General features: G+C 53.9%; 2 protein-coding genes across 13 annotated transcripts in view; one reads left to right on the top strand and one right to left on the bottom strand.

The window, feature by feature from the left end:
- The window catches only part of PHLDB1 (pleckstrin homology like domain family B member 1), a 45,135-nt gene extending 29,787 nt beyond the window's left edge, over window positions 1-15,348 (top strand). For 5 of the 10 annotated variants that reach the window (XM_077112729.1, XM_077112727.1, XM_077112726.1 and 2 more), the window contains 11 exons: window positions 822-962; window positions 2,338-2,478; window positions 2,626-2,728; window positions 3,547-3,591; window positions 4,158-4,452; window positions 4,580-4,670; window positions 6,127-6,273; window positions 8,479-8,595; window positions 8,826-8,928; window positions 12,965-13,050; window positions 13,995-15,348. In XM_077112729.1, the coding sequence (XP_076968844.1) occupies window positions 822-962; window positions 2,338-2,478; window positions 2,626-2,728; window positions 3,547-3,591; window positions 4,158-4,452; window positions 4,580-4,670; window positions 6,127-6,273; window positions 8,479-8,595; window positions 8,826-8,928; window positions 12,965-13,050; window positions 13,995-14,135 (1,410 nt within the window). In that variant the 3' untranslated portion in view covers window positions 14,136-15,348. Of the gene's footprint in view, window positions 1-821; window positions 963-2,337; window positions 2,479-2,625; window positions 2,729-3,546; window positions 3,592-4,157; window positions 4,453-4,579; window positions 4,671-6,089; window positions 6,274-8,478; window positions 8,596-8,825; window positions 8,929-12,964; window positions 13,051-13,994 lie in introns of those variants that run through there. The other 5 variants (XM_077112728.1, XM_077112733.1, XM_077112732.1 and 2 more) reach the window with 4 other exon arrangements.
- The window catches only part of TREH (trehalase), a 48,800-nt gene continuing 36,942 nt past the window's right edge, over window positions 12,226-24,083 (bottom strand). The window contains exons 2-15 of one of the 3 annotated variants that reach the window (XM_077112737.1): window positions 21,024-21,124; window positions 20,758-20,902; window positions 20,587-20,674; window positions 19,273-19,373; window positions 19,023-19,115; window positions 18,802-18,918; window positions 18,570-18,692; window positions 18,312-18,361; window positions 18,009-18,203; window positions 17,218-17,435; window positions 16,898-17,009; window positions 16,396-16,508; window positions 16,084-16,137; window positions 12,226-15,823 (exon numbers count right to left, since the gene is read on the bottom strand). In XM_077112737.1, coding sequence (XP_076968852.1) covers window positions 15,671-15,823; window positions 16,084-16,137; window positions 16,396-16,508; window positions 16,898-17,009; window positions 17,218-17,435; window positions 18,009-18,203; window positions 18,312-18,361; window positions 18,570-18,692; window positions 18,802-18,918; window positions 19,023-19,115; window positions 19,273-19,373; window positions 20,587-20,674; window positions 20,758-20,902; window positions 21,024-21,124 — 1,663 coding nt within the window. In that variant the 3' untranslated portion in view covers window positions 12,226-15,670. Of the gene's footprint in view, window positions 15,824-16,083; window positions 16,138-16,395; window positions 16,509-16,897; window positions 17,010-17,217; window positions 17,436-18,008; window positions 18,204-18,311; window positions 18,362-18,569; window positions 18,693-18,801; window positions 18,919-19,022; window positions 19,116-19,272; window positions 19,374-19,780; window positions 20,066-20,586; window positions 20,675-20,757; window positions 20,903-21,023; window positions 21,125-24,083 lie in introns of those variants that run through there. The other 2 variants (XM_077112738.1, XM_077112739.1) reach the window with 2 other exon arrangements.

Here is a 24,083-nt window from a genome sequence, read left to right as displayed (position 1 = left end):
GGGCTGGGAGTGGTTCCCTTTCCTCTTCTCCAGGGCCTTGGGAGCTCTCTGCAGCTCCCTATAGCTCAAGGAGGGGTAGGTCCTCTGCTCTGAGCTTCCTGCCCTTTCCTTTCCCTCACCTGTGGTCAGGGCCGTCTTTTGGGTACCATCCCATTAACCTCTTGTATTCCCTCCTATGGCCTGGCCTTCTCCCAAGTACGTGACGCTTGAGCAGCTAAAGGCAATGTGGGGCACCTCGCCCATGTCCCCAGCCCCTACACCAGGCCTGCCTACCTGGGCCTCTGTCTCCCGGGACCTGGTCCCCACCACCTGCCTTCCTCCTGTGCTGCCCTCCTCCTCTTCCTCCTCCACTTCCATCATGCCTTCACCCAAGGTTGGTGATCTGTGTGTTCCTGATACCTGCCCTACTAGTGGTTGGCCCTGTCTGTCTTTCGCCCCTGCTCTCCACTTCTCAGCTCTCGGCCGTGCCCATGGGCTCGGACTGACTGGCTGGCTAGCGTCCTGGCTGGCATAGCGCATGTCTGTGGTCCAGGAGTTGTGCCCCTGACTGTTTCCCTTTGCTCTCAGCACATTCATGGCAACTGTTGGCTCACTGTTTTTCTCTTGCTTCTTTTTATACTCTCTGTTCTCCCTTCCTTACTTCCCTTCTCCATCACCATCCTGTCCATTGCCCTGAGATGGCCTTCACCCTTCCTTTAACTTTCCCCTTTCTTCTTCCTTTGTCCTCCCTCTCCCCATCTTTTCCTTTCCCCTTATCTCCTTACCTTGGCTCTCCATCCTTCCCTTTCTGTCCTCTGCCCTCCTCCCCACCCTTCCTCCAGATGGAGAAGCTGCTGCTCCCTGCTATAGACTTAGAACAGTGGTACCAGGAGCTGATGGCCGGGCTGGGGGCTGGCCCTGCTGCCGCCTCGCCTCGCTCCTCACCCCCGCCTCTGCCCGCCAAAACTTCCCGTCAGCTTCAGGTAACCCCTTCCTCACTGCCCACCCTCTCAATCCTTGCTCCTTTTGCTCTGAATATCTTCTGCTGATCCATCAACTACCTGGGGTGGTGCGGGGCAGCCTAGTCAGGCAGCAAAGGGCTCCTGAGGAGGGCAGTGAGGGCAGTGGGAGGGCCAGCCTCCGGAGTCCAAGGTGGTGTGACTCGGCTGTCCAGTGGGAGGGGTTTCTGGAGCAGTGGTCAAGCTGGGGGCTGCTTCATGCTCCATGTGGGGCTAGGCCAGGCAGGCTTCCTGGCTGTGGGCCGCTCTCTTCTTGGAAGCCCCCACCCCAAAACTTCTCACCCAGTCTGGGAGCCTGACACACTCTTGTCACAACTGGGACTAGTGTGTCCTGGAAGAATGGACAGTATTTTGCTCTTCTGGTCTCCCCAGGATTGACACTGGGGGAAGGACAGAGGGGACAAAGACTCGGAAGTGAGAGCTCTGGGGGCGTGCCCCGGCCCCCTCAGCTGCCCCAGTAAGCTTGGGCTTCCCTGCGCCTGCAGCCAGCTGCCAAATGTGATGGAGGAGGTGCTCAGACAGTCTTCACCCCTAAGTTTCACTCTGTTGACCTGACATAGTGCCTAAGATTCCACCACTGAAGACACCTCCTTGAGAGAAGGCATTGTATCTCTAAGACCGTGACCAGCTAAATTCCATGTTCCCTGTGGGAGGAGTTTTATTCACACAACATGTGTGGCCCTTTTACTTCATGCCCAGCTGGTTAAAGACTTTCATGTGTTTTGGTTCATTTAATCATCATCACAGGCCTTTGAGGTAGATGATGTTAAATCTCATTTTATAGATTGAACACTGGGCTTGAAGACAAGTGATCTGCGAAGGCCATATTGCTAGGCAGGAGCACAGTCTGCACCGAAAGTCAGGTTTCTTGACCTCACAGACCATATTGACTGAATGTTAGTGCCGCAAGGGAGCTTGGTGATTCTTCAGTCTAGCTCTGTCCCCTCTCTCCTATTGCAGATAAGATAAGCCAAGGCCCAGGGTAGGGAGGCACATGGCCCAAAGTCAGGCAGCCTGTTAGTGGCAGCACTGGGACCAGAAGGACTCCAGCTCTTCCTGCTGGTGGTCCCCGCATCACTCTCACCGCTGACATAACACCTCAAATTATGAGGTCCGATCCTGAGGCCCAGGGAGGCCAGCAGGGGAAGGAGGCTTGGCAGCTTCCAGTAGCATCTGCCCATTGGGCTATCTCAGGAGGCTCAACACTGCTATCAGAGACAGATGGCCACAAAGGCCTGGTGCCAGGGCAGCACCTCGGATGCCCTAGGTGATGGGGTGGGGGTGGGGTAGTGGCCAGTGAGGGCACTGGAGGTCACTGGGCAGCATCTTTTCTCTCCAGGTTTACCGTTCCAAGATCGATGGTGAGGCCACCAGCCCCCTACCCCGGACCCGCAGCGGCCCCCTCCCCTCCTCCTCTGGCTCCTCCTCCTCCTCCTCCCAGCTCAGCGTGGCTACCCTGGGCCGGAGCCCATCCCCGAAGGTCTGAGGACAGAGGGTGGGCTACATGTGGGGGGTGGCGACAGCCTGGGTACACTGTCACGATGGGGAGAGCCCAAGGCCACTGTGCAAGCCTTATGGGGGTGAGAGTCTTTTGAGCCTGAGATCCCAACACCACTCCCCTCTGCAGAGTACAATACTTGCCCAGAACGGCACGGGCAGCCTTCCCCGTAACCTGGCAGCCACGCTGCAGGACATTGAGACCAAGCGCCAACTGGCCCTGCAGCAGAAGGGTAAGTGGCTGCCACGCCAGCCCACCGGCTCTCCTGGGGGCACTGGTGTTCGCCATCCATCTCACCAGGTCTCACCCATGCCCACACAGTTCCCAGGATGGTTTTCCTTGAATTGGGGTCTAGGAAAGAGCACAAAGGATTTAGATTAGGCTCCTAATGAAGAAGTTTCTGGAAATTAATCAAAAGACTTCAGGGCAACCACTGTTTGTACACTTTGGATGATTACATGATATGTGACTATATAATATACATCAATAAAAATAAATAATTGAAAAAAAGATCAAAGGAAAAGGTAGAGTTATGAAAGAGAAGATAACATTTAACAAATGAGCATGAGTCCTGAATCACAGTGATATTTCTTATAGTCTCCAGTGTCTTGGAATAGCCAGAAAGAAAAACCTAAAATTATGGAACTGTAACCCATATTAAACTACAGTCTGTTCTATAACTAATTGTTGTGGTATGCTTTGAAATTTATTGCTTTTTTGTATATATGTTATTCTTTACAATTAAAAAAAAGAAAGAGTTCAGGGCAGCAGACCTTTAGGTGGGTGGGACTGTGACATCTTTCCTAGAGAGCTCAGCAAATAAGTGAAGTGCTTGTTGACCTGAGTAGGGTTGGACATTGCCCTGTCTGGAGGCAGGGGGATGGAATTGATGACCTCCAGAAATGGTTCCCTAATATACTGGCTCTGGGAAACCACCCCCTCCCAAATGTTGGCATTTTGGTTGTTTTGAAAGTCCATGTCTACACCTCTCTCTCCTCTCATCCCTCTGTGTGTCTCTACCCTACCCTCTGCCCGGGGCCCCCACGCCAGTCGAGTTGCTTCCTGCCGAGCCCCTCCCAACCGACGACCCAGCAGGTAGAACATTGCTTTGGCCAAGCAGCTCCTGCCCAGACATCAGCATGTGTTCTCCCCAGGGTCCCACCACCTACAGGCAGGCTCCCAGACTGAGCTAGGTCAGGGTGTCCAGCAGGCCTTACCCCTTGGGGCTGAGCTGTTCTGCCCTCAACTCAACCCCACCTTGTCTCCCCTTCCCTTCTCTCCTGCTGTGGTTGCTCTTGCTTCTGCCTTGCACTGGACTCTGCACTTGAACCCCTGGGTGCTCATGGGCTTCTGCCTTCTCCAGCAGGCAGGGTGGTGCATGTATCCTGCCTGCCCAGTCAGGCCTTGTTTGTGAGCTGGAGCCACACAGCTGTCATGCTGCGCAGGTTCAGTGCCTGTTTGGGTTCAGGATGCAGTCTGTGGGCTGTAGCCAGCTGAGCAGACGATTGAAGCATTGGCAGGGTGGCTGGACCTGCAGCTGTAGGGGCCTGGGGGACTGCCATGTGTTAACCTCTCCCTGCTCATCTCCTGCCTCTGTTCGTGATACTGCCAGTGTCCTCCCTGGTGGATGCCACTCTGACCCCCTTCTGTCCCTCCTGCAGGGCAGCAGGTAATTGAGGAGCAGCGGCGGCGGCTGGCTGAACTGAAGCAGAAAGCAGCGGCTGAGGCACAGTGCCAGTGGGATGCCCTGCACGGGGCAGCCCCTTTCCCGGTGGGCCCCTCGGGCTTCCCCCCATTTATGCACCACTCCATCCTGCACCACCTGCCAGCTGGGCGGGAGCGTGGGGATGAGGGCGAGCACGCGTACGACACACTGAGCCTGGAGAGCTCGGACAGCATGGAGACCAGCATCTCCACGGGGGGCAACTCGGCCTGTTCCCCCGACAACATGTCCAGGTGCCTGCCCTCCACCCATACCTGTGGGAACCACCTCTGCCTTCCCCCACACTGCTGAACCCACTGGAGCCCACTGCCTGCACCAAGCACCTCCTCCACTCCTTGACGCACCCACTTTTCCCCCCAGTGCGAGTGGTCTGGACATGGGGAAGATCGAAGAGATGGAGAAGATGCTCAAAGAGGCTCATGCAGAGAAGAGCCGGCTAATGGAGTCGAGGGTGAGGCTGGTCTGGGTCTGGGGGGCTGAAGGCGGGTGAGGGCCTGAGCTGCCCGAACTGCCCAGAGCTGTGCTTCAACCCAAGCCCTTCTACCCACATGATCCTTGCAATTCCCTTGAGGGAGAAAATGTTTTTTAAAGTTTGTATTCCCCAAATGGGGGAGGGAGGCTTGGTGAGATTACAGGTTTCACAGCTCTTGGGAAAAGAGAGAAGGCAGCATAGTAACCATTACCCAACTGTGAATTTCTTTTATAAGAATTTCCCGTCTTTGCATGCTTACTTCTGTGGACATTTTGGCCACCACAGGAATTTTGATTCCTGTATACTTACGTGGCAAGTCATTTCTCATGGAGATGGTTAGGGAAGATTATGAGAACTGGAGCTTTGAGGTACAGGAACAGAAGAGAAGGCAGATGCCCAAGCCAGAGCGGTGGTGGTGACTGGGAAGCCTCAGGGAGTGGAAGGGGCTCAGGGAAGTCACGGGTCCTTCACATGGACATGAGTGAGTCCCAGGAAAGAAGGACCCACGGTCTGTCCTGGGCAGAGCCAGACTGAGGAAACCTGGACCTGGTCTGCAGAAGCTGTTCTCAATCTGCTGTTCAAGTACTCTGCACCTCTTAGGATGAGAGTGGGACCCAGCGAGTAGGAATCAGTGGCCAGAGGGATTAAAAATAATCCTCTGGATGAAGGTCCAGCTGGAAAAGAATGTCCCTTAGTCTCAAAGCAGGACAAAGGTACAAGTGTCCCTTGGGAAATAGAGGGGAGGGGATCCTGCTAAGCTTTGAGCTTGGGAAAGATGACAAATGAAAGTTAATGGTCTGGAGGGTGTTATCACCGCTCAAACATACACTGATATGTTCTGTATTTCATAATTTTTCTTAATGACTTTTCAAATCCTTTTATAGTGACTTTCATAAATTCGATTGTGACCTCGGTCTCCAACCATACTTTTCTCCTATCAAGTTTCAAGTTCAACTACAAATGTTTCTCATTTGAAGTTTCAAAGGGCCCAAACTCAGTGATTGGGAAAGAACTACTGCATTATGTTAGCTGTCAAAGTTGCTTAGATAATCCATGTTCTAGGAATTCAGACAAGATTTATAAGAGCCCCATTTGTTGAGTACTTCCTTCCCACTGGAGTCAGTGATGAGAATTTACATACGTGATCTTATTTCATTTTCACTAAAGTCCTAGGAGTCGGCACTGTTAGCTCCACTGTACAGATGGGGAAACTGAATGTTAGAGAGTTAAATGATTTTGTCAGGGTTGCAGAGCCCATAGTGGTGGCAGAGCCAGGGATTGCAGCCAGTAACACTTTCAAGGTCACACATTAAAGCACTTAGCCAGCAGTGCCCTTGGTGAGAGTGGGCTTTGAGTGCCTTTGAGGAAGGAACCTCCTGCATCTCCACCCGATCTCAGGAGGGGTGGCGGTACTGACTGCTGGCTGTGGTGGCAGGAGCGGGAGATGGAGCTGCGACGGCAGGCCCTGGAGGAGGAGTGGCGGAGGCGGGAGCAGGTGGAACGGAGGTTGCAGAGTGAGAGTGCCCGGAGGCAGCAGCTGGTGGAAAAGGAGGTCAAGATGCGGGAAAAACAATTTTCCCAGGTAAATGGATGGGTGGTTAGCTTGGAAGTGAGGGATGTGAAGGACTAGGGAGATCCCAGGCACCTCTGTTTGGCCGTAAGACCTGTTCTATTCCAGATAAGGTGGCTGTTGACTCAGCACAAGTAGGTATCTACCTGGGATTTTTTGGTCCCATGGAGTGGAGAGCCACTTGGGCTTGTTCACCCCAGTGTGTGTGTATGTGGCAGGGAGGTATTGTGGGCATGTGGCAGACCACCTTGTAGACATCCAGGGTCAAGGGAAAGGGTATGGACGGGCCTCCCAGAAATGAAATTGGAGAGTCAAGAATCAGGTGGCTCTCTCAGTGGCTGCAGAGCCCCCTCATGTCTCCTTTGTGCATCTGCCCTGCGCCCTCCCACCTGCTGCCCCTGTGCACAGTCCTTCATGACCATCTTGGCCCTCATCTCCTAGGACCTTTGGACTCCAGGTCACACCATCATCCATGACGACCTCCCTCTGCCTTTTGGTTTATATCTCCAAGAGAGAATTGCATTAGTTTCTCCTTGGGGCAGAAATCCATCTGTTCTAGTTTGCAAGCTGCCAGAATGTGAAATACCAGAAACAGAACAGCTTTTAAAAAGGGGAATTTATTAAGTTGCAAGTTTACATGTTCTGAGACCATGAAAATGCCCAAATTAAAGCAAGCCTATAGAAATGTCCAATCTAAGGCATCCAGGGAAAGATACCTGGGTTCAAGAAGGCTGATGACGTTCAGGGTTTCTCTCAACTGGAAAGGCATATGGCAACATGGTGACATCTGCTAGCTTTTTCTCCAGGCTTCTTGTTTCTTGAAGTTCCCCTGGGGGCGTTTTCCTTCTTCATCTGCAAAGGTCACTGGCTGCTTGGGCTCTCCTGGCTCTCCCGGCTCTGGAGCTTTTTCTAAAATGTTCCTGCTTTTAAAGAATTCCAGTAAACTAATCAAGATCAACCTGGAATGGGTGGAGTCATGTCTCCCTCTGATCAAAGCTTAATACCCACAATTGGGTCTGTCACATCTCCATGGGGATAATCTAATGAAATTTCCAACCTACAGTGCTGGACAGGGATTAAAGGAAACGGCTGCCTCCACAAGATGGATCAGGATTAAAACATGGCTTTTCTAGGGCACATAATCCTTTCAAACCAGCACACCATCCTTGCACAAAAACCGGGGCTTTTTCCTTCCACTGTAGGCTTGAGGAGAAGATTTGAAGGTAGGAATTTGGTTGGGCAGGGAAATCGACCGTGTGTCCGGTCCAAGATCCTTTCCTACTGGGGCCCCGCACAGGCCCCCTCTCCCCCTGCCATGGTGGGGGTCCTGTGGGGTCTACTCTAGCTGTGACCAGTGATCACAGCTCCTGGATTTCCCACAGTGCCCACAATGCAGCAACTCAGATACCAAGCTGCCTGGATTGCGTTTGGAAATCATGGAATAATAAGGAATTATTATTGAGTTTACCTCTGTGGTTGGAATCTTTATCAGATACCCAGTTTCCCTGTCCTATATCAGCCAAGGTCACTTTGAGACTCTCTCCTCTGCCTCCTGTCCTGAGGTTGAGGCATTGCTGGAAGGGGGCAGGGATCAGCCTGACTTCAGGATAGAGGTTGTAGGTTTTAGTGTTTTCTTTAAATAATTTGTGATCTGTTTCCTTTTCTTGCCATTTTAATGTCCTTCCTGGAAAAGGAGGGTAGAAAATATTCCAGTTGACTGAGAATCCTAGATAGTATCAGAATTTTTTTTTTTAGTATCGGAATTTCTGAGGTAGGGTAGATGTTCTTGTTCAAAGCCTTGTTTTACATATAAGGAAACTGAGGCCCAGAGAGGAGATATCACCCAAACAAGGCCCCACAGAGAGCAGACTTTTTACTCGGCTTTTCTTCCAGAGCATTTTCATATCTGGCCTCTTGTGTTGTTTGGTTCAGCACAGGAGGGAAAGGAGGGGAAGGGACAAGACAAGGATGGCTGTGTCTTGGTTGCACACAGGGAAACTGAGGTGCAGAGCCATTAAGCAGTTTGTCCAGGATAGGTAGAGACAGCACAGGCACACTAGGGCTCTGTTTTCCCTCAAGTCTTGTGTCACCTGGAGTGACAGCCACAGGATAGGAGGAGCTGATGTTGGGGGTTCAGGACTGAAGCCATGGGGCCTGGGCAGGAGAATAAGGGGTGAGGGGAGGTGACTCTTCTGCCCCTGCCCCTCTGACCCCCAGGCCCGGCCCCTGACCCGTTACCTGCCCATCCGAAAAGAGGACTTTGACCTGAAGACGCACATCGAGTCCTCGGGCCACGGCGTGGACACCTGCCTGCATGTGGTGCTCAGCAGCAAGGTACAAGGCCTGTGTGGCCGCCGGGCGCTGGGCACAGGGTCTATGAGCAGAGAGCCTGGAGCCCTGTGTCCATGGAGCAGCGGCCCAGTTCCTTCCCCAACACTTCTGGGGTGCTGCCCTGAGGGGGTGTGGGAGTCACCCCCCCGAACACAGGCCCCACATTAAGGGGGCTGCCCAGGGAAGGGACCGTGCATTTGGGTCCTTCTTGTCTCACGCCTCCTTCCCTCCAGGTCTGCCGTGGCTACTTGGTCAAGATGGGCGGCAAGATTAAATCATGGAAGAAGCGCTGGTTTGTCTTCGACCGGCTCAAGCGCACCCTTTCCTATTATGTGGGTGAGTTCCCACGAGACCCTCCCATCGGCAGCCAGAGCCAGGACCTCTGGGCTTTGTCACCCGACAGCTGGTCTTCAGGAAGGGGGCTGGGGGCTTGGGCTGGGTCTTGTTCTCCCCTCCCTGTAAAACATATTTGGTTCTCTTCCATTTCTTCGTTCATTCATTCGGCAATGCCACTGAGAATCTCATTAGTGCCAGGTACTGTTCTGATCTCTAGAAGCAAGCAATATAGCCACAGATCTGTTCCTTGGAGCTTACTGTCAGGGAGACAGACACCAAACTGAGTTCAAATGAAGCATGATGGGTGCTGATAAGGGACCCCCCAGGAGTGTGGTGCATGGGGTCCTCGGTGCTTTGAGCTGAGGACTGTACCTGAGCAAAGTTCCCTCTAAAACAGCTCACTGGGCCGTGCTGGGAGCACTCAGGACAGTCCCAGGGATAGGCAGACAGGCCCGTCTTACTCTCTCAGGCCTCTCCACTCCAGCTTCCAGCTTCATCTCCCATCACTGGGCCTTCCTCTGGTCTTTGCCCACTTGGAGTGAGGGAAGCTGAGTCATCCCCTTGTCAGGAGAGGCTGGGACGTGCCGCAGGAGCATGCACTCCTAAAATCGCAGTGACATAAAGTCACAGTTTCCTTCTTGCTCTCCATTCCTGTCCCTTGTGGGCTGGGTGGGGGCTCCAGCATTGCCTTTGCTTCAGAGCATGCCCTTCTGAAACACTGCTGATCTCAGTGTTGTTAGCATTAAATGCCTCAGTCATGAAGTGACACACATTACATCTGCCCACAACTCAGTGGTGGAACCACTGTGCCAGTCACACAGCCCCAACCAAGCACAATCCTGTTAAGTGCCTGGAGGGCAGGAAGGAGCTGCAGGTTTTGGAGCTGGAGATGCCCAGGTCTGGAGCACCCTACATGCCTCCCCACCTTTTTTTTTTTTCGGCATGGGCAGGCTGCATGCCCCTTTTAACTGGTGCCTAATTCAGTGTCCCTATCTCCAGGAGGCCTTACCTGACTACCCTGGGGCCTGGATATGGGGACACAGAAGAGGCAGAGGCACAGGTGTCTTCATTTTCCACCTGGGCTAGGAAAACAGGGGGACTTTTGAAGGGAGAGGGAGAAGCAAGCCAGCAAGGGCAGAGTTTCATTTTAGGTATGTTGACACTGAGGTGCCTCTGGGAGGTCCACGTTTAGGAGAAAGTCAGGGTTACAGGTAGAGTGATGGTTGAAGGTGTTACAATAATAATAATAAAAGTAATAGCAGATCATATTTATTGAACACGTGTGTGCTATGCTAAGCACTCTACATGCACCAATAACCACTTTACAATAACCTTGTGGAGAGGCAACCCCATTTTATGGGTGAGGAAAAATGAGGTTCAGAGAGGTTAATTAAATTCCCCAAGGTCTCACAGATCCTAAGAGGCAGAGTCAAGCCTGAACCTGGACAGTTAGACTCTAGAGGGGAGAGGGAGGGCCACACCCTGGGGCAGTCCTCCCTTGTGGGAAAGGAGGAAGAGGAGGGACCAGGAGGCAGGAGGCCAGCTTTGAGTCTGACCATGTATGTACCAGGTGCTGGGCTGGCACTGGGACTGTGTGACCATGCTTAACGAAGTGAAAGGAGACCAAGTTCAGACGTGGGACAGAAATGGGGAAGGATACCAGACAAGGGAGCAGACTTTGGCAAGCAGGGGGTGTCACCAGCAATGATGTATGGTGCAGAAAGGCTAAGGATAGTGGATTCAAAAGGCCATTAGATTCAGAGATCAGCCTGAGGAGAGAAGGGTTTCTGCTGTGTGGGGGTGGGAGCTGGATTGCACAAGGTTGAAGATGGGTGGGTGGTAAGGAAGTGGAGACGGCAGCAGCAGGTTACTATTTCCAGTGAAGGAAGGGTGGGAGAAGACAAGGGCTAGATGGACAGCCAGGCCTGAAGGAGGATTGGGAATACGGAAAAGCCAGGGTTGGGCTGGGGTGGATAGGGGCTGGTTCCATTTCCAGGAAGGAGCCTGAGGCCATGCATGCCTCTTAGGAGCTACTCCTGCCTTTTACCTGCCACTCTCCCTGCCCTTGCCTTGCCCCCCCCTCCCACCCAATCCATGGAAATGTCCTCCTCCTCCAGGGTCCAGATTAGATACTACATCTGTGAAGTCTTTCCTGATCTCTCCTCACTGGGAGGGATTCCTGTGTCCTCAGGAGGTAATGACAGATGCCACATACTGTGTGCCGGACACTGTATTGGATACTCTGGGTGTGCTCTCTCATTTAATCCTCAGGACAACACGTACGTGCTCACATGGAGCCTTCCGTGCCCAGGGTTACACGGGGAGGAGAAAGCAGATCTGTGTCCTAGGCTGCCTGTCTGTGCTTCTCCACTGGAGTGTAGATTCTGAAGAGATAAATCTCTGGCATATCTCTCCTAGTACTCATTACTTCAACAGTGATTGAGCACCTACTATGTGTCAGACACATGTTGGCATTGCAGGAGGGAGACCTATGAACAGATAAAGGAGGGTTCAGGTTCAGGTTCAGGGTCGTAAATTGGTAAGCAGAGGAATATACATGCTGTTGGGAGCACCAGAGAGTACAGTTCTCCCCATAGTGGTACATCTGACAGCTCTCTCCCATATGGTACATCTGCAATGGACCTTGAAGATCACGTAGGAGTTTATCAAGGAAATGGGCTCCAGTGTACACAGAGAGAACTTAGGGTTGGTGCATGGGAAGGGTGCGGGACAAGGCTGGAGAGGTTGTAAATAGCCTTTGCCAAGCCGAGGAGGCACCTTGATGAGGGACCAGCAAAGAAGTCTGGAAGCTGGAAAGTTGCTGAATTTATTTGCCTTTGGAAGTTTAACCCCTTGGCATCATGGAAGTTGGGTCAAAAGGGCAGAGGGTGGGGCAGGGGCCCCTTAGGAGGCTGTAGCGGCCATCCCCAGCCATCAGGGGCTCAGGCCTGAAGTGGCATGGAGTAGGGTGGGGTTAGTGGAGGGTCACCTGAGGAAGTGCCTTCTTCTGTCCCTCAAAATCGGAGCTCAGCCGTTAGTGATGTCAGCTGTAGGGCACTGAGCTGTTTGCCACGAGGAGAGGTGGCCCAGGCCTTGCCCTCCCCAGCCCTGAGCTGGTTGCGTTAGTTGGCTCACCTCCTTTCTGCCAGTCCTACCCTTCAGACATTAGGGGCTTCCTTTCCTTTTTCAGTGTTAGCACTGAAGAGGTAAATGCATTCCTACGTCTCAAAAATCATAGGCTATGACAAATTTTAAATGAATGATTGTGCAACCGCCCCTCCCCCCACCACCCTTCTCCCCACCCAGTATGGAGAACCTCATTTACTAATCTCTCGTGAATCCTTCTAGCGTGTCTTTAGGAGGGTATAAGCAAATGCAAACCTACCTTCTCACTCACCCTTCTCTTACCTTGTTTTCCTCCTGACATATCTTAGTGCTATTAGGTCTCTAGATATTTATGAAAGGATAAAGTTTTATAGATACAGTGCTGTATCTTTTATCAGATATTTTTATATCATTCTATTAACAGCTGTGTTGTATTTGGTCATGTGATAAACTATCATTTATAAACAATCTTCTCATGGTCCCTTGGGCTATTTCCAGTCTTCTATGATTTCAAATGATGCTGCCAGGAATAATCTTATGAATTTGTTAATCTTCTGAATTCTCAGAAGTTTCATTGTTGGGACAAAGGGTGAATGTCTTTCTAACTTTGAGAGACAGGGCAAATTGTTCAGAAGGTTTTTGCCAATTTTGTTCCCCCTTATTGTTTATTAGATGGCCTGTGTCCCCACAGATTCACCTAAAGTGTGTTGTCAGATGTAATGTTTTGCCGTATTGGTGGGTGGGAAGTGGCATCTCAATGCAGTGCTGACTGGCATTTCTCAGTACTTATGAGTGGGGCAGAGCAGTACCCCAGGGCTCTGCGTTAGGCACTGGTCTGGAGTCTTGGGAAGCTGGGACCATTGGCGGCAGGTGCTGGGGCCTGACCTGAGGCACAGCAGGCCTCCTCAGCCGGGCCCTTCTCCCTTTGCAGACAAGCACGAGACAAAGCTGAAGGGGGTCATCTACTTCCAGGCCATCGAGGAGGTGTACTATGACCACCTACGCAGTGCGGCCAAGGTCAGGGACAAGGACACAGCCACGAGGCAGGGGTGGGCCCGGGGGCCTCTGGGAACAAAGGCCTCCAGTCTTGTCTTCTTGAGAGGTTCTGACCCAGTCCTTATTCTCTCTGTAAACTTTCTCTCCCTTTCTCCCTCTCCTCTCCACCAGAAGAGGTTTTTCAGCTTCACTGTGGTGACTGAGGTACCCTCCCCCTACGCCTGTAACCAGAACCACTGCACATTAATGCCTGCCCTGCCCCCCTAGCCCCTGACCCCTGACTCTCCTCTCAACCCCCCTCCCCTTAAGAGCCCAGGCCTGGGGGAGGAGCGGGAGTGGGGTTGGCGAGCAGGAAGATCTGTGGGCTTGGGCCCCCCCCCACTCACCTCCCTCCCTCTTGGGAGATGACAGCAGAGTGTTTCCCTATGAAGATGGGGTGGAGGGGGAGGTGCAGGTAGAAGGGGTGGAGGGGGTCCGCAGAGACCAGATTTGATGGAGGAGAGTAGCTAACTCGGGGACTGAGGCTGGAGCCAGCTGCCCTAATGCAAGTCACCCTCCAGCCCCCAACCCTGCGGTACCCACCCCAGCCCTGATCTCTGCACCTCTTGGGAGCCTGGGTCCCAACACCCTCTTGTAGCTTTCTCCATTTGCTTCTTTCTTTTTTTGCTAAGAGGAGACTCTGGTCCTCACTAGTACAGCCCTTTGAGTCAGTGGGATGTGGTCCTACGGCCAGGTCCTGCCAGTGCTCAGAGAGGCTCAGAGAGCCCGGGGCTGCTTTGGTACAAGATGGGGAACATATCAGCCTGGGACCTCGCACAGACTGGTGGGGACTAGGCTCTGGGCCTGTTGGGGACCAGCTCGAAGCCAGGGCTTCCTGGATCCAACAAGGGCAAGGGCAGGTGAAGACGATGTGCCTGGATGTTTTGGGTCTTGCCGAGTTTCAGACTTTCCTCTTCCCTCCACAGAGCCCGAACCCCGCCCTCACCTTCTGCGTGAAGACCCACGACCGGCTGTACTACATGGTGGCTCCCTCTGCTGAGGCCATGCGCATCTGGATGGACGTCATCGTCACTGGGGCCGAGGGCTACACTCAGTTCATGAACTGAACGCCTGGGGCGGCCCTGGATCCTCGGGCCTGCTCCAGGACCCGTGCCCAGCCACCTGCTGCTCTGCTCACCCTGGAGACGGAGTCCCACCGTGGGCCCCAGGCCTCTCAGGATCAATCCCAGAGGCCCTGGGAGGGGAGAGTGTGTCTGGCATAAGAAGACTTTTGTGATATTCCACAAGGAGCCCAGTTCTGAGTCTAGCATCTAGCAGAACCAGCCAGGTGGGGAGGGCAGGGCAGGGGAGTTTTGCTTCCTTCTGCAAGCCCAGTACCTGCAATAACCCTCAGGGGCCCACCCTGGGCTGGACACCAGGGCTGTGGGGCCGTCACAGAGAGGGCCTCTAGGCTCTCAGCTGGCTCCTGCTTGCCCCAGTCCATGCCCTGTAAAGGACACACTATGGTACCAGAATCTGCCAAAGATCCCCTCCTGCTTCAGCCCCTTTGCAGGGGTCCTGGGGGCTCAGCAGAGCCACATGCAGAGTGGGGTAGCAGCTCAGGCAGCACAGTTCTCAAAGCTCATTCTATCCCTTTGTTCACCCCACCTTTATTTTTTCAATTATTTTGCTCGAGGGCAGAGAAAGCAATGAGTCATCATGGCGCTCCCCATGTATGGACCCATCACCATGATTCTCCTGTGCTCAGCCCGTTCCTTCAGCCTGCAGCCCCATCTGAGACACGTGCCATCATCACTGCAGCCCAGGCCATCAGGCTGCCATGCTGGGGGAAGGGACTACACGCCCACCCACCCTGCCTGTGTCCCCAGACCTGGTGCACCGCCAGCCCTCTACCTCCCACTTGTGCCTTGCTGAGAGCCAGAAGGGATGAAGCCGGGAGGTCTAGAGACCAGAGGAACAGCAGATGCATGGGAGAGGAAGCCAGAAGGCTCCTTCTTGGGGCTCTGCACAGGGTGGAGGCTAGCAGGGAAAGAGCATTGCTCAGATGTACCCTGAGGGAAAGCCTGGGTAGGAGAGGAAACTGCAGAGGGCAGGCCCTGAGGTCTAGTCTGTCTTCCACCAGCCTTGGAAGGGCGATGGAGATGGAGAGTAGAGCCACTAGGCCTCCAGCCACTGGCCTTAGTCCTTTGCGCCTTAACACTAAGCCCACCTCCCCTGCCCTTCCCAGCACTGACGCCCATGGTTGCCTGGGCCCAGGTTGGGTGATTTTCAGTATTTGTAAGCATTTCAGCAGAACAATAAAGCATTTGGACTATGTAAGTGTTTGGGGCCCAGGATATGTGAAGTATAAGCTGGTCTTGGGGCAGGGGAGCCGGGTATTGCCCCAAGGCAGGATTCCCATCTATTAGGCATTCCTCCTTAATATTAAAGGACCCAGACCCTAACATAGCTGCCTGCCCCCACTCCAGTATGAGCACAGGACTGGCCAGGAAGCAGCCAGGGTAGGGGGTCTCCAGGGATGGAGCAGGACGAGGCAGGTGAAGGTAGGACTCATGCAGAGATTTACTGAGGCAGGAGCTGCAGCCAGATGAGGAAGTGAAGGCCAAGGTGCTGTGGGTCTGTCAGAGGTGCTGCGGGTCTGTCACCATAGCATCAGGCTGAGCAGGAGGTTGGGCAGGAGGGCAGCTGCCAGGCAGTGGGGCTCCAGGAGAACCGGCCAGGCCCCAGAGCGCAGCCGGTCACCGTAGCGGTCCAGGAGCATCAGGACCACGCCGTTGGTCCAGCCAAACCCCTCCTGGAGAGAGGCATGGCCTGTGGGCAAGACGTCTGGAGAAGCTTCCCAAGTCGTTTGGGGGTGGAGGGGGTGGCATCTGTGTCCTGGTTCCATGTCCCGCCCAACACCAGGGCCGCCAAGGAGCACCAGTCAGCTCAGGCCCCTCCCCCTGAACCCACATACAGGTGAGGAAACTGAGGCCAAGAGAGGGAGGAGTGTGGGGCTAGCAGAGTCCAGGAGGTCCCTGTTGATGTTTGCCAGCTCACCCCTGGCCCACTCACCTGAACTTCATACTCCCCTCCTCCACCCGGCTCTCCACCATTGTTGATGTCGTACTGGGGACAAGAGGGTGAGCTGTGGGGTCACTCAGTGCCTCCACCACACCCCAGGCACTAAGGGAAGTAAGAACTGGGTCCTTTGGGAGAAGCTGCTCGGGCCTGTGGCTCCAGCCCCTGCAGTGGCTCAGAATGGCCACTGGGTGCCGCTGCTGTCCCCGGCTGCCCAGCCCTGGGCTTTCCAAAGCTTGACCCTTTCCCCTTCCCCCTCACCCCAGGGAGGAGGCCGCAGTGGGACTGGGCACAGGGCCAGCTCACCTTCTCATACATGGCTGACTTTCTGGAGTAGACATCAAAGTTGGTGCGGATCCAATTCTGAGCCAGCTGGAAAGCCACTTCCTGGGTCCGGGGTGAATGTGACTTGTCCAGACCTAGACTCCAGTCCAAGCAGGTCCCTGAATCTCCATTGCCCCCATCCATGGGTGAGCACAGGGGCCTGGGTCTTCCTTGTTCCAAGGGAGAAAATGTTCTCGGGCCCTAAGATTCTTGCTTGGAACCATAGGCCTTAACTGCTCTTAAGCCCAAGGCCTGGGTTTGCTGGGAGAGAGGAGGTCTGATTGAGTGTGGGGAGGTGGATGGAAGTGTTTGCTGAGTGGAAAGCTGAGATTTCAGACGAGCTAGAGAATGGCTAAGTGACCTTAAACGTTTGTTCCCACCTCCCACTGTAGCAAGGCGGACAGCTCACAGGGATAAAGTCCTAGGATATGCCCTCCCTCCCACCTACCCCCAACCCCCCAAATCCCCACCCCTGCCTCCCTACCTCGGATGACCAGGTCCTGCAGGGGTGCCCAGGCATTGGGGAAGTCCCACTGCTGGCCAGTCTTCAGAAGAGAGGTTGGGATCCCGTGCTGGAAGGCCAGGATCCGGTTATCCTAGGAGGTTCCAGACATCACCGTGGCTGTGAACGGTGCCTGGATATGGAGCCCTATGTCCCCGCCCAGGCCTTTCTCCTCTTTGGCTCACTGCTACTCTCTGGTGGCCATAATCAGAACACGCAGGCTGAGAATGAAAGCTCAGGACCGACTGCTCGGCCAGTGAGCTTGGCAGTCCCGCCTCCAGTGTACCAGACCTGCCCCTTACCTCGAGGTATTTCAGAGCCTTGTCTGCAACGGCAGGGTCAGAGAAGCAGCCGGCCCAGAGCGGAGCGAGGTTGGATGGGTAAAATTCCTGGTTCTTCTTCCCATTCTCCAAGTCGTAGTCAAACCAGGCACCCTTCTCCTCGTCCCACAGGACCGTGTTTAGGGCCGCCAAGCGCTGGGCCCGCAAGTTTCTGTACTTCGTGGCTTGGGAGTCGTTTCCTGGGGCAGTACTACCTTTATTTAGACCAGGTAGCCAGAGCCCCTGCCCTCGGCCCCATGACTTAGAGGCTCTGCCTTGGCCTCCTCTGGTGCAATCCTCCCCAAGGGCTGAGAAGTGCCGAAGACCACGGAGACATGCCTCCCTGGAGCCCACCATGCTGCTGGGATCAGGACCCTGGCATTCCCCGAGCTGATGGCCCTGCACTGGCCTGACCCCTGGGCTCCAGCCTCCTGGGGGCACTGCTGTGTAATACCCCAAGCTCTGGGTGGGGTCATGGGGCAGCTGTTTGGGCAGGGGCAGTGGGCGGAGTTTGGACGAGTGGACTAGTCCACTCCAGGCCCTAGAGAGCCTGCGCAGTAAGAAAGGGAAGGGGAGTCAGAAGATAAGCGTGGGCTGCAGTGAACCCTAGCCCGGGTACCCAAGTGTCAGCGCGGGCTTGCCCAGTGTGCTGGGGAGGGCTTGAGGTGGCCAGGAAGCAGGAGGCCTTCATCCAGATCTCCTGCAGCGGCTGCAGCCACAGTCCAAGTTCAACACACTCACCTTCTCCATCCCCCCACACCCAGGGTGCTCACCCAGTATGGAGTAGAAGTGGCTCATCAGCTCCTCCGCCTGGCACAGGAAGGCATTGAGGTCAACGGGCACTAGTTTGCTGGTTCGGATGCTGCTGAGCGAGTTGGGGTTGGTGCCTCCGACAAGCCAGCGTGAAGAGAAGTCCCAGCCAGACTCGGCCCCAGCCTTGAGCTCTGCCCACAGGGCCTCTCTGGCACCTGTGAGGACAGGGCTGACTGCAGGACAGGGCAGCAGAGGCAGGACCGGCCCGGCACTGCGGACGCCCAACCCCCTTCCCGGAGACCCCCTCACTCTGTGCCGCTCACCTTCTGGCAAGGTGTCTGCCAGCTCTGCGTCTTTGCTGTAGGACTCAGGCCTGGCAGGGAGGAGAGGTGGGCAGCTGGCACCAGTAAGCAGGAGGCTGAGCCGCCTTGACTTAGCTGCAGGGAGTCGTGGGCAGGCGCCCAGCCTGCTGCTGCCCCTCAGGGTCTGGCCCATCACTCGCCCTCCTCCTCAGAGGCTCAGTGACGCTCAAAGCAGAGTGAAAAGACAGGAGGTTGAGGGGCGGGCCGGGCAGTTCTCACCTGGGTCCCCCGTAAGGGACATGATAGCGATTGAGGGCGTAGCTGCTTCCCCCGGAGCTGATAGAGATGTTCCTTTTCTCGGCCCAGAAGTCCAGCTCCAACGCTAGGGTCCCAATGTGCTCCCTGGGGTGGAGCCGGGCACCACGTCAGCCCAGCGCACCGCCCCAAACCCCCAGGGCGGGGAGAGCTCAGGGGTGGGGGCCCTGCAGCAGAGTGAAGACAGAGCACCCACCGCAGGAAGGCCGTGTCGTTGGTGTGAGTCACGTAGCGCGCCATCATGAGGGTCAGCAGGGGGGGCTGGCTTCGCTGCAGGTAGTACACGCGCCCGCCGTTGGGGACGTGGCCATAGCTGCCAAGAAGGAGGCCTCTGAGGTGCCGTGTTCCCAGCTGCAAGCCCACAGCAGCCCTGCTTCTCTTCCACCCCATCCGGAGGTGCCCCGGCCCCCTTCTTACGTTTCCACCAGGCGCAGGAAGTTCAGCAGCATACCCTTCACTGTCTCGGGCATCTCAGAGAGGAGCAGGCCCTCCATGACCCAGTAGGAGTCCCTGGGGGCGGGCACAGCTCAGGCATCGCCCAGGGCCGCCCTCGGCCCCGCACCCCCAGGCCACGTCAGGACACCCAGTCTCATTCCGGACCCCTGCACTGGCCTGTGGTTCCCCCTCCTCTCCCAGCCCCTCAGGTCTCTGGGCCCCAGCCACTCACCAGTAGTAGAACTCGAGAAAGCGCCCGCCAGGCACTATGAAGGGGTATTCAGAGTAGATGAGAGAGAACTGGTTTGGGTGGCTGAGAACCTCTGGCTTCATCTGGAGGCAGGGAGAGAGGACATGAGGGAGCTCAGAGCCCCCATGAGAGCCGAGTCTGGAGGAGGCTGGGAGAGGCAGCCCTGGCAGCTGTGGGCTTTGGGCCAGGCTGCCTGGGCTGGAGTCGGGCTCTGCCTCTGCTCGGATGCCGAGACTGGGTCATGTCCCCAGGCTGCTGGGAGCTTTGGGTTCATCTCCCAAAGGACGGCTCTGGCATCACTAAAATGAGATGGTGGGTCTAAAGCGCACCCACTCAGCCCAGCTCCCCAGGGTGTCCAGCAAGCAGCAGCCATTATCATTATCCCGGTGGGGTTGGGGGGGGCAGGCAACATCATTCCCTCTTTCTCCTGTGTTCCCCACTTCTCTGCTGCCCCCCCCAAAGCCAGGCCTAGAGCCCCTCCCACACATACCTTCTCTGGCTCAGTTGAGATGGACATGGATGAATGAGGTAGGGGGGGAACAATGATAAGACCAACCAGGGATGGCCATGGGTTTGCAGCAAGTATTTTCTTGGTTCCCATTCTCCCCTTGGTTTTTAGTCTCATTTTTTTTGAGGAGAGCAGGAGACCAGGGCTTGGTTTGGTTCCTGGGCATGGCTTTCTCTAATGGCTGGGAGAGGCAGGGGATCCAATGTAGCAAAGGAGCACAGAGTTCCTCTCTGTGCCAGCACGTGCCTGCCCTGGAGACCAGAGGAAGGAGTACTGCGTGGGCAGCCCAAGGCCCTGGCACTTGCTCACCGTGTGCCTGGGGAAAATCACAGGCTCAGAGCAGAGGAGATAAAAAGCGCATAGCATCCTGCTGGGCACAGGGCTGTGCCATAATCAACCAGTAGTAATTATTATTCATCAGATAAAGTACTGGCTTGAGGAGCTCAGGGAAGAAAGTCCAGTAGGCCAAGAACAGTGACCACATGATAACTACATGATGTTGAATTGTTGTGGCAGCCGGGAGGTGGCAGACAGGCTAGATGCATCTGGGAGGAGGCTAGGGAGTGCTTCCTGGAGGGGGTGAGGCGGTGGAAATAGAATTCCCCTCTTCCCCTTCTGAAGTGCTTTCTAGAACTGATCTAGGGGATGGGACAGGGCAAGGAGCAGAGTAAGGGGCTGGGTTCTCAATAAAGGGCTTTGGATCTGTGATCTGGGTTCAGCCTGGACACGTCCCTTCCCAGCTCCATCCTGCTCGGCCAGGCCTGGGGGCAGGCCTAGGACACTGATACCTTCTTTCCCAGCTTCTTCCACAGCGTATGCAGTTGTCCTGCCCAGGCACGCAGCTTGGCATCTGAGATCTTCTGCAGGAACCTGGGGCTAGGAGAGGGCATCCCGCACAGCGTTCAGGGAGGCACCGCAGTCTGGAGGGCCCCTCTACTCTTCCCTCTCCAGGGCTGTACCTGTCTTTCCAGTCTCCAGGGGTCCAGGGCTGCAGCTCCTGGCCTGGGGCCTGGAAGTGTTCTTGGACGAACCCCAGCAGCTGCTGCCGGGGGATGCTGTGGTTGTGGGCCTTGGCCAGCTCGTTGAAGCTCTGCAGGACTTGCTCTGGAGAGCAGGGGCGGAGACGTCAGTGGGAGCCCGCGGGCTCCTCTCTGAACCAGAGGCTCTCTCTGCCTGCTCCCTGCTGTCTTCGGGTGGAGGGTTTAGGAGAAGGCACCTGCCTCACCTGGAGCTCTGGACAGTGGCATGTCCACAAAATGCTTGTCGTCCTGGAAGAACTTGGCCATCTGAACCTGGTGCAGGAGCGCCCCATGGCAGTAAATCTCACTGCGGAGAGTCAGGGATGGAGAGTGAGTCAGGCGGCCACTACCCCTCTCGGGAGAAACGAGGGTTAGAGTCTGGGGCATCCTGGTCAGGGAACGTTTCCTGGGGAATCGAACAGGGCTGGTGTGTGGGTGTGTGGGTGTGTGGGTGTGTGCGTGCGTGCGTGTTTCTGAACAGTGATGAAAGCCAAAGGGCAAGGAGGGTCTCTGTGCGGTGAAGGAGCCATGCAGCTGCCTGAACCCACAGAGGTGTCCATTTGAAACAGTGTAGAATACCTGATGTATGAAAAGAGATCACCACTTTAATGAATGACATGTTAGGAGTTTGAGTGCTGGTATGGACAAATTCTCCATGCAATAGACCTTGGCAGCTGATTGAATAACTATAGAGCTTTTAAGTATGACCGTGTGATTGTGAAAACCTTGTGATTGTCCCTCCCTTTATCCAGTGTGTGGAAAGATGACTAAGAAAAATGAAAGACAAAATAAATAAGCAATGTGGGGAAAGGAGGTATGGGATGTTTTGCATGTTTTTTTCACTTTTATTCCTTTTTGCGTTTATTCTTTTGTTTTATGTAATGAGTGTTCAAAAATCGATTGTGATGATGAATGCATAGTTTTATGATGATACTATGGACCACTGATTGTACAATTTGGATGGTTATATGGTATGTGAATATATAATATATCTCAATAAAATTGCATTTGAAAAAATGACTGGTAGTCCAGAGACGGGCCTATAGCCCACGAGTGCCACCCAGTGGTGATCTCTGGAATTTTGGACCGGAAATATTCAGACACAGTGGTATCAAACAAGCCATCTGAGAGATAATTACTAGCTTGCTCCTTGGTGTTAACTGAAGCTACCCCTATAACTGAAAGACAGAAAATAATCCTGAAACCTAAAAAACTCATGGCTAGAGTGATGTCGGGAAACACTCTAATAAGGAAGGCAATGCTCAGAAAATCACCATAATAAAGTGGAAGAGGTCTATACAGGAACACGCAGCCTGGGCAATGTAAGGAGGTGTTCGTTGCATTCGCAAGCAGGGAGGCTTGTTTTCCCTAGGGCAGACTTTGGAAGTACCAGAGGAGTGGTCAGATCCTATTGTCACCTGTTGTGGTGCCCTATGAAAAGCTCTTTATTGACCAACAAAGAGCGGCTTGGTTTGTGGATGGCAGTGCCAGGGTGAATGGAAGCACTCTGTCTGGAAGGCCACCTCCCTATACCAACTGATGGAAAAACTGTGAAGAAGGTTAGAGCAAATCAGCTCAGTGGGCTGAAGTGCATGTTGATTTCTTTGCAGTGATGGAAAAATTGAACCATGATAGAAGCCCCTACATTTGGGTTTTTACTGACTCATGGGTGGTGGCCAATGGCCTGGCAGATGGGTGATGGAAACAGCTATTAAAGAGATGCCATGGGGGGCATGGCCCTATGGAACTCACTAGGGTGCATTGAAGTACAATGTGGCCGTGACCATCAGAAGAAGCTCCTTCCAGGAGTGGAAGGTGATTAGAACCAGCAAGTGGATAACTGACTGTTCTCACTTGAGGTGGCCATCTATGGATGTCCATAAAGTGGGTGTAAGTGAAGGACCTATAGCAATGCAGAAATGGGCTGACTGTTGGTATGTCCACCTTACGCCCTTGGAGGCACAAAATGCCAGCCAGTCCTTTTCTCTCTACTAGCGAGGGAGACAGAGACTACGGATTGCTACGGGGCAGATTTCCCAGAAGAAGACCCCACACATAGCTGGCAAGTAGATGACCTCAGATTGATGTCAGTAGCCCCAGAAGGCTACAGATGGGTCCTGACAAGAATAGATACCTACTCTGGACATAGCTTTGCATACTTGGTGGTAGATGCAAATGCTCAAGCTACTATAAAAGGACTGGAACAGAAAATAATGTACTAATTTGTACTGCTGAGTTACATTTCTTCAGACTAAGGGACACATTTTACAACCCATAGTGTCCAACAATGGGCAAAGAGATTGTGCTGGCTTGAAAGGATAATACACCCTAGAAAAGCCAAGGTGCTGCGGGTCTGTCACCGCAGCAGCAGATTTAATCTTGATCCAATCTTGTGGAAGCAACTGTTTCTTTTAATCCCTATTCAACAATGTAAGTTGGAATCTTTGTATTAGGTTATTTCCATGGAGACGTGAACTCACCCAATTGTGGGTGTCAACCTTCGATTAGAGGGAGTTGTGATTCCACCCATTCCAGGTGGGTCTTGATTAGTTTACTAGAATCCTTTAAAAGAGGAAACATTTTGGAGAGAGTCCATTTTTTTAGAGCCACAAGAACCACGAAAGCCAACACAGCCTGAGACCTTTGGAAAACGTCCCTGAAGGGAGTTTCATGAACCAAGAAGCCTGGAGAGAAAGCTAGCAGATGTCGCCATGTTCTCCATGTGCCTTTCCAGTGAGAGAGAAACCCTGAACATCATCGGCCTTTCTCGAGGGAAGGTAACCTCTTGCTGGTGCCTTAATTTGGACATTTTTATAGACTTGCTTTTAATTGGGGCATTTTCATGGCCTTAGAACTGTAAACTTACAACTTAATAAATTCCCCCGTTTAAAAGCCATTCCGTTTCTGGTCTATCGCATTCCGGCAGCTAGCAAACTAGAACAGAGATGTTACATCAAATGGGTACACCATGTTGTGTATCATCCTCAGGGTACTGGTTTGATAGAGAAATGGAACAGGCAACTGAAACATTTGTTGTGTACAATGGGAGGAGATAAAGGCATGAATGGCTGGCTCACATGCCTCCCTGCATGTACACTCATACTCATTATGGGGGTGGTGGCAAAGGGAGGGTCCCCACTTGATAGATTCCTCCACTTTCCTGGGGATGTGGGGAAGAGACGGTGGGAGAGGATGCTGCTGAGACAATACAGTTCTTCCCCACATCACCTCAACTTTCTTGTTCCTATTATTACAATGGCCCTAGG

Source organism: Tamandua tetradactyla, chromosome 8, assembly GCF_023851605.1.
Source record: "Tamandua tetradactyla isolate mTamTet1 chromosome 8, mTamTet1.pri, whole genome shotgun sequence".
In the NCBI taxonomy this organism is placed as follows: Eukaryota; Metazoa; Chordata; class Mammalia; order Pilosa; family Myrmecophagidae; genus Tamandua; species Tamandua tetradactyla.
The sequence above is the reverse complement of the archived record's forward strand: the minus strand, read 5'-3'. Positions and strand labels throughout refer to the sequence as shown.